The sequence below is a fragment of the Mus caroli genome, chromosome 15, assembly GCF_900094665.2.
Source record: "Mus caroli chromosome 15, CAROLI_EIJ_v1.1, whole genome shotgun sequence".
Lineage (NCBI taxonomy): Eukaryota > Metazoa > Chordata > Mammalia > Rodentia > Muridae > Mus > Mus caroli.
In genome coordinates, this window is record NC_034584.1 from 69,596,738 (window position 1) to 69,605,154 (window position 8,417).

General features: G+C 51.8%; 1 protein-coding gene across 1 annotated transcript; it reads left to right on the plus strand.

The window, feature by feature from the left end:
• Window positions 1-963: 963 nt before the first annotated feature.
• On the plus strand, window positions 964-6,355 carry Gli4 (GLI family zinc finger 4). Its single transcript, XM_029469451.1, is given in 11 exon segments — window positions 964-988; window positions 2,011-2,230; window positions 4,280-4,375; window positions 5,008-5,232; window positions 5,235-5,406; window positions 5,408-5,521; window positions 5,523-5,619; window positions 5,621-5,710; window positions 5,712-5,754; window positions 5,757-5,806; window positions 5,808-6,355. Coding segments are annotated over 10 exon segments (1,023 nt in total). The 5' UTR covers window positions 964-988; window positions 2,011-2,181; the 3' UTR covers window positions 5,895-6,355.
• Window positions 6,356-8,417: the final 2,062 nt, after the last annotated feature.

The following is an 8,417-nucleotide window of genomic DNA, read 5'->3' on the forward strand; positions in this document are numbered from 1 at the left end:
TCGCGCGCATGTGTGTGTGTTTCCGGGGTCCTCACACTCTAACCATAGGGATCACAAATGCCTGATGTGATGGCTACAGAAACTCCATTTTGTGCTAGAAACCCAATTTGGAACCTAGTATAGTGATTGTCTCTGACTCAAGTTCCTCAAAGACAAGGTATCCCAACCTGACTCCTTGACACTCCCCATCCCTAAGAAATGTACAGCCATAACCATCTGCTTGTTATGACTAACTGCTGGTTTGGTTTTCTAATTTGTTTATGCAGACATTCAAGGACTATTTTGAGATCACCTTTATCATATAATCTTGGCAGAACAAAGCAGATTTTGTGGGTTTTGCCCTTAAAATCTCATCTTCCTGCACCCACTTCTGGGCACCACGTCTCTGACTTGGGTTAGAGACTGTGGCCCTGCTAGCAGCCTTAAAATTTTGCTTAATTATAATCTGAATTAAGTCTAGGGGGTCTTTTCCCATAGTCTACATAACAACTGGTAGTCGCTCAGTCACTACAAACAGCACCTTCCAGCGTCCTGAGGTTGGCGCTGGTTACGAAAATCTATTTGCAGTGAGAATTTTTAACAACCTCATGCGATGACACACCCCCTGACAGTCTGCAAGACTATATAAGGTTAGTGGCAGCTTGTGGCATCATGTGTGGTCTTGGTTGGGGTCAGTTCCAATGACCCTACTATGACATCCTCCGAGGCCCAACACCTGGGCTTTCACACTCCTGCCTCGCGCGGAAATGAGGGCCTCTGTCGGGCTTTTCGGCTAATTTGAAAGCAGATCGTCCAGACTGGACTGTGTTGGGCCGTTGGACAGACACCCTCTGCGGGGAAGCTACAGGGCTTAATGGCTTTGAGCGTCAAGAGGCCACCGAGGTGTGGTCCTCCGGGGTCCAGAGACTCCCGGAATTGGGGGGCGGGGCCTCCCAGAGACAGAGCACTTCCGGCCGGCGCGAACGAGCGGTCTCCTCCCATTCTCAAGGTGAGTGGTCGCTCCTCCCAGTGGTTCCATCTCGGACTCTTCCTTTCATTCGCGTAGGTGCCTGCCTGTTTCTCCTGCAGTGACTTCGGTCACCCCAAGCCCGAGTCCTCTGAGTGGTTTCAATCTAGGGGACCCAGTAGGGCGGCCCCACAGTGTCCGCCCAGCGCCTGCACCCAGCGTCTCCGCCTCCTGGTGTGTGCTGTTGCATCTCGCCCCAAGTCATCCTCTCTCCCCCTTGTCACTTTGTGGAAGAAAACCAGGCTCTCTCTTTGGCCCAATCCCCAACACCTCAAAAAAGTGTTGAGGTGTGAGGCATGCTAAGAAAGCGGTTTAACTAACTGAGCCTGATCCCCAGCCTGGAAATACGTCTTTGATACACACACTCACACAACCCCTGTGAGTGCTACTATGGGAAATCTGGGCTTGGGGATAGCAGCCTCAGACTCTTCAGGTTTCGAGGAAAAGGTTACCCTCTGGAAATGTATCCCTTCTGGTTTTCATGAAATAACCCCCTTTAAAATTAGATTTAGAATCCTGACGCCTCACACTGTCTGGAGCCAGAGCCCCAGTTGTGGTGCAGGAGTATTTGCTGTTAGAATAAGCATTCTTTTCTCTGCAGGCTATATTGGGATAAACATTTAGGCTACGGTACTGAGAAGCCGGGATGGGGCTCAGTTGGTTGAATTGCTTGCTTAGCCTTGCTGGGGAGGCTGCCTGTAATCGTGCCCGTTTCACTTTGAGCAAGCATTCAGGCCCTTGCACCATGGGCCCCAAAGCTCCTCAGGAGGTCACCTGCCTTTTCTTGGCAATGTTCTCTTGCTAAGAAGAGAAGCTAAGGCTCACCTAGGACCACTCAGGACCTGACATGGTGCTCTTCAACAACAATCCATTCCCACCTTCTGCCTTGGTTTTCGTTTCCCTCAGGTCCCAGGTGCCTCCCTGAGCAGGGCTCGGGAAGGCTTCTCTAGAGGATGTTGAAAAGTCCCTTCCTGTCTTATCACTCAATCGTCTCTCATCACCAGGGACACCTGGAGACCAGCACCGTGTGGCACTCCAATGGGCACCCTCCCGGTATTTGCTCCAGACTGCTATGCCCCTCTGCCCCATTTCTACCCCATGAGATTGACCTGATCCGTGTTTTGGCTAGCTCAGCACTGGGGCCTCTGGGAGGAGCCCTAAGGCAATGGTGGAAGATGGCAGTGGTAGAGGCCACCCTGACTGACCCCAGGGAACAGCCCCCGGGTATGTTTCTTCCTCAGTGTCTTAGTCAGGGTTTCTATTCCTGTACAAACATCATGACCAAGAAGCAAGTTGGGGAGGAAAGGGTTTATTCAGCTTACACTTCCACACTGCTGTTCATCACCAAAGGAAGTCAGGACTGGAACTCACACAGGACGGGAAGCAGGAGCTGATGCAGAGGCCATGGAGCAATGTTACTTACTGACTTTCTTATAGAACCCAAGACTACCAGCCCAAGGATGGCATCACCCACAATGGGCCCTCTCCCCTTAATCACTAGTTGAGAAAATGCCTTAAAACTGGATCTCATGGAGGCATTTCCTCAAGGGAGGCTCCTTTCTCTGTGATAACTACAGCTGTGTCAAGTTGACATACAAAACCAGCCAGTACACTCAGTATAAAAGGAAAAATGGCCTCAGGATGGGCCCAGTTTTAGGAAGAGAAGATCTCCCTCTGCCAGCACATCCTAGACCAGGAAGAGAGGCATCTCAGGAGACCAGTGAAGCTTCCCATGTGCTTCAGGGATGAAGCCTCTGGACTACATGGTCTCTGATACTTGAGGCATGCTCAGTGCCAGTGAGGAGAAGACCCCACATAGGACCAGCTCTCTGTGCAGGCCTAGACATCTCATGGCTGATCCAGTAAGGCTGAGCTTTGTGGAAGGCAGCTGTGTTCTGTGCCAGGCTCTCTTAGGTGATGCCAAAGCCCAGCCACAGCTTATAGATGGACATTCACGGATGAGGACAGAGATCACACCTCCCTGGGGAACCATAGGGGTCAACCCCAGACCATGTAGGGACCCCAAGCCCTGACCTGTCTGCTGCCTGGCTACAAGGACCCTTCTGCCTATTCCTAGAACAATTCTTAGACAGGACCTGACAGCATTATGCTGTTCCTGGTATGCCTGGGAAACAAGTAAATGAAGTGGATTCCGGACTAAGGGATGGTTGTTGGTGGCAGGGACTTTACAAAGTCGTAGTGGAGCTTGGGAAGGTGCTGAGTGTCTGGAGGTAGATGAGGGAATGGCCATCGCCCCTTGCACAGATAAACAGGTGACAGGTGGTCTCTATGCCTGCTTCCTAGCTACCAGTGAGGTCAGGGCTGCCTCTAAGATTGCAAGCTATTCTCCTACTTTCAAAGGCCCATGCATCCCACTCTTGTTTGTCTTCTTTTGGTTTTGGAGGAAAAGGGCCTCACAGCACCGTCTCCCTGCCTTAGCCCCCTGAGTCTCTGGGATTACCGTGTGTCACACCATTTGGGCTCATCCCGCACATTCTTTACCAGAGAAGACCCCAGTGTTCTGAAACCCGCCTGCAGTTCTTCCAGGACTTCTTGGAACCTTCTCCCAAATGGGCCCATGCAGAATATCTAGGTCCCAGCAACCTGCAAAGCAAACCTTTTACACGGTCATTTCAGGCTCCTTTGGAAGTAGCAGAGGTGAAGAAAGCATAAGGAAAGGGCACCCAAGGGTCCCTATGCCAGGGGCCTACAAGAAAGGCTCCAAACCACAGCCCGGTCCACTCTGGCTAACCTACAAGCAGTAGGCCAGTCTCGGCTGTATGGGATAAATGGTCCTTCTAGGGTCTCTCTGCCCTTACAGGCACAGATCACGAGCCGGGGCTGACTTGTGATGCTAAGAATTGAGAAGATGGGACCAAGGGGCAGCCACAGGGCTGAGTGCAAAGAGCAAGGATGGGTGGAAAGGAGGCAAGACCACAGTCAGCCAGGGCATCAGCAAGCATGGGGCAGGCACAAGAGCTGTCTGGGCAGCCGGGCTTGTGCTTGCCTTACAGAATTGAAGGAGAATGAGTTCCCAAAGCCAGGACCTCGGGAGGGTTTACTTGATGGGCAAGACACCTCATCCATCTTTGGGGGCATAAGGGGATGCTGCATGGGTGAGGAATGTACTGTGTGTCAGGGTCTTCGCCCCAGAGCCTTGGAGTCTTACGTTCTGGAAGGAGGAAAGCCTTGGAGTCTTACGTTCTGGAAGGAGGAAAAGGCAGGATGCTGCCCTCCGGAGAGTAGGGCGTGAGCCTTAGTCCCTCCCTCCAGGCTCTCCCTGTTCCAGCTCTGAGGTGCCTTCCCGGACAGCAGACCCAGACCTCCAAGACATAGAGGAAGTGAAGATCACCAGAGACACCTGGCTTGGTGAGTGAGCAGCCTGTAGGCCTCAGGCAGCCTTGGGAGCCCCCAGCTGGATGCAGTATAGCACTTCTCTGGGTGTGCTAAGGGCCAGGCCATCCTTCCTGGGTCTCGGCTTGGGCCTAGCTTCAAGCCTAGCTACCGTTTTTTTGTCTACTCATAGACGCTGGGTGGGCGGGGGTTGACTGTGACTGTGACCCAGGCCATTGCTGGTCCCTACGGAGCTGTGAATGAGGTCTCGCCCCATCCAGATCTGATCTCTTTGGCAGGGTAGGCCTTAGGCATTCTTGCCACCTGACTCTCGTGGGGTAAAATGAGTATCTTCGCAGCCATCTCAGCCTGAAGGACCACTTTCGAGAGTTCTCAAAGCCCCAGGTCCTTGCTAGCTCTTAATAGCAACCTGTACTTCCTTTTCCCAGCTAAGAGAGGTATCACAGGACTAGTTAACCACCACTGAGGCTCCTACAGGACAGGGACCTGGCTGCTCCTGGCACACCCCTCCCCCCACCTTACACCCCCCCTCCCAGCCTCTCCACCCCTCTGAAGAGTCCCCCATTCAGGCTTTCCCTGGGCTCAGCTCCCAGAGTGCTACAGTAGGGGTGAGACTGGGAACTACCTTAGGCCGTTTCTCTTTTTAGACTCTGAGTGGGAGTCTGAGAAAACTCCAGCCTCTCGCAACTCCTGCAGTCGTGGAGATGGGTTGGCCTCAGATGGAAGGGCACTGAGGGGCCTCCAGAAGAGCCTTCCCGGCATGTCTAAGTGTGGAGACAGCGTTAGCCAGGAATGTACCTTGGAGCAGCCAGCAGGCTTGCCTCCAGGAGCCATGCCCTGCTCTCAGAAAAGAGACACTTGGCACATGGCACTCTTGCCCCAGGGACAGAGGGTAGCGCCAAGAAGACTGCTGAACTAGGCAGTAGTTTAGGTCGAGACTGCCAGCAGAGGGACCCACAGGGCATCAAGGCACACCCCTGTGAGGCCTGTGATAAGAGCTTCAAGTACAACTCTCTTCTGCTAAAGCCCCAGCGCAGCCATAAGGGAGAAGCCCTACGCCTGCCACAAGTGCCGCAAGGACTTCGGGAGCTGGTGGGGCTTCGTGCAGCACCTCCGCATCCACACAGGCGAGAAGCCCTATGAGTGGGGTCAGTGCGGCCTGGCACTTCACAGAGCACTTGCGCATTCACAATGGCGAGAAACCCTACAAGTGTGGCGAATGTGGTCACGCCTTCAGCCAGAGCTTCAACCTGGTGCGCCAACCAGCGGCTGCACACTAGGGAAAAGCCGTATGTCTGCAGCCAGTATGTCTGCGGCAAGGCCTTCATCTGGGGCTCGGTGCTCATCGAACAACCAGCTCATTCACACCGGCGAGAAGCCCTACAGGTGTGAAGACTGGGCAAGGCCTTCCGAGGACAGTCGCACTTACGGACCCACACGGGTGAGGAAGCCCTTCACCTGCGACACCTGTGGCAAAGCTTCTGGCCAGAGCTATCAGCTCATCCAGCACCGGAGGGTGCACTACCACGAGTAGCGCTCACCCCAATAAACTGGGTAAACCTGCTCCTACCGAATGAGATGGGTATGCTTTATAGGGACCCGGCAGGACATGTCCTGTGTCCAGGTGTGATGGCCAAAGAAATTCCATTTCCTGGTAGGTATTCAGCTTGGAACCCACTAGCCACTTCTCTGTGACTCCCGCTCCTGGAAGATCCCAGTAACCCTGACTCAGTCACTCCCACTCAGAAATGTACAGCCAGGACCATCTACTTGTTATGACTTCTTTGGCTTCTGTAACTTGCATATGCAGATATTCAGGCCTATTTTGAGGTCGCCCCTGACTACCTAACCTTGGCAGAGCAGCACAGCTCCTGGCTTGCTTGTGCAGACACTCAGTGTGGGTTTCCTCATTACAAATCCTTCCGCCCCCTTGCACAGCAGTCTCTAGTTTGGCTCAGAGACTAGTGTCCTTCTAGCGGTTTCAATAAATTTAACCAACTATAATCTGGATGGAGTCTGTGGTCTTTTCCTGGGATTCTTGAACTCTATAACATTTGGGGGGCTTGTCCAGGATCCCTGGGAGCCCCCATACATAGGGTCAGGGGGTTCAAGATAGGTCCTAAGCTGGGTGCGGCCTGTGAAAGCCTGATATCCAGGCTACTACAAATTAAGAGTCACCAGTCAGTGCCAGGCCCTAGATGGGGGCGAGCACATTGTGGCCTTGGAGGCCCTGTGGAACTCCAGATTGACCATTGCAGATTTGTAAGCAGAACAAAAGGAAACCTTCCTGGCCAACGCATATTGGAACCTCAGAGCAATTGGTTAGTTTTTCTGCAAGTCCCGACATCTGGGTAGCTAAGGGGGAGATCAGACGTGATCATACGCCCAGTCTACAGGGACAGAGTCGGGGACATCCTGCTGTCCTCCAGTTCTGGCATATGAGTGAAGATTATCACCTCAGGTCTGTTTTTGTCTGGTCTCGAAGGACTGTGTAGACATTTTTTTGTTTGGTAGCCCTGTGTTTTCCAGTATGCTGCTGAGTTTTGCTGCACCATGGGAAACCAAACCTTACAGATGCCGCCCCTCGCCGCTGCAGGTTCCCAGCTCACCCCTGGAGCTTGCTGCTCCCCAGCTCCCTTCAGGAGCTCGCTCTGCCTCTCTTGTTCACTTCCTCCTTCAGCTTACTCTGCCTATAACCATGGCTAACTACTTGCCTCTCCTCGTCTAGTCCTAGGAGCTCCCTGCTCTGTCTCTGTCTCTGTCTCTCACTGGCTCGCTGGAGCCTGTTTAAGTTCCACAGGTACATCAGGCACCTCCTGTTAGCATTCCTTTTCTCTCTGCTTCTTTTTCTTGCTTGTTTTCTCTCTTAGCTGGCTCCTATCTCTGCCCATGGAGGTCTGGCTACTGCCGCCCCACCCCCACTCCCTTGCCCAGCACAGCCCTTACAGGCACCATAAGCCCTCTATTCTTCCACCAGCTGCTCGCTGTGCCTGTGGCTCACACCCGAAGGTCTTCTCTCTAAGCCTTCTTTGTTCTCTGCCTGCTTTGGTCACCAGATTTTAGTTTCGCAGGGATTCAGGGGTCTTTTAGGTATGAATGACATTGAAATCTTCTATGCTGTCCTACTTTATTAAAAGCTGGCTCTGTGTTGGATTTACGGCCCCCTCTCTTGACCCAAGCATGCTTGTTTAAAAGTTTCCCCCAGAATCTCTGTCTTGGGTCAGACAGGCCTCCTGCCTCTGTCAGCAAAAGGAAAAACCAAACAGCCCAGGAAAAGACGCCAGGTGCTTTAAAACAGCTAAAAAGTAGACTCTCCAGTGGGAGTTACAGCTGCTTACCGCTTCTCCTTTCCTCAGCTTTCCTTAGCTCTCTCAGACTTTTGTCAAAATACAAACGTATCTCAAGACTTGTAAGACTATTATATAAACTTTCTGTGCCTTAAAATTTGTAAGTTTATTGGATATGGTTAAAAATCTGTGAACACAAAAGCAACCTGATGCCAACACTTTCTGGGTTCCCACAGGTGTCGTTTTTATCGTTCTCTGTTTAGTGGCCTCTAGGTTACAGATACTTACACTGTTCTGCAACTTGTGACCTTATAAGGAAAAAAAAAAAAACCCATGAAGCTTTTCAGGTTGTCTGCCTCCATCTGCAGACACACAAACTGGTTATAAAGTAAAATAAAAACCCTTTATCTAAAAATCTCTCATTAATAACTCCAGATATACTTGCTTAAAATAATCAGAGCTGGGCTCCTTAAAAGTTAATAGTCTGTGGCTGGAGAGCTGGCTCAGTGGTTGAGAGCACTAGCTGCTTTTCCAGTAATTCCTTCCAAAAGGCAGAGGTAGACAAGGTCATTATATCCTCATTTGAGTAACCAGTAGCTCTGCCCAGCTAGTTGTATGCCATTAGCCCCTAAATTTCACGAGGCCTCAAGGTTTGTTGGGAAAACTAGGGTATGCAGGCTAAAACTAAGAGTAAAGAGCCCACCTATGCAGCAACTGGACAGCTGTTAGACCTACTGGGTACATTCTGGGTGTTGTCTGCAGCAACTGGA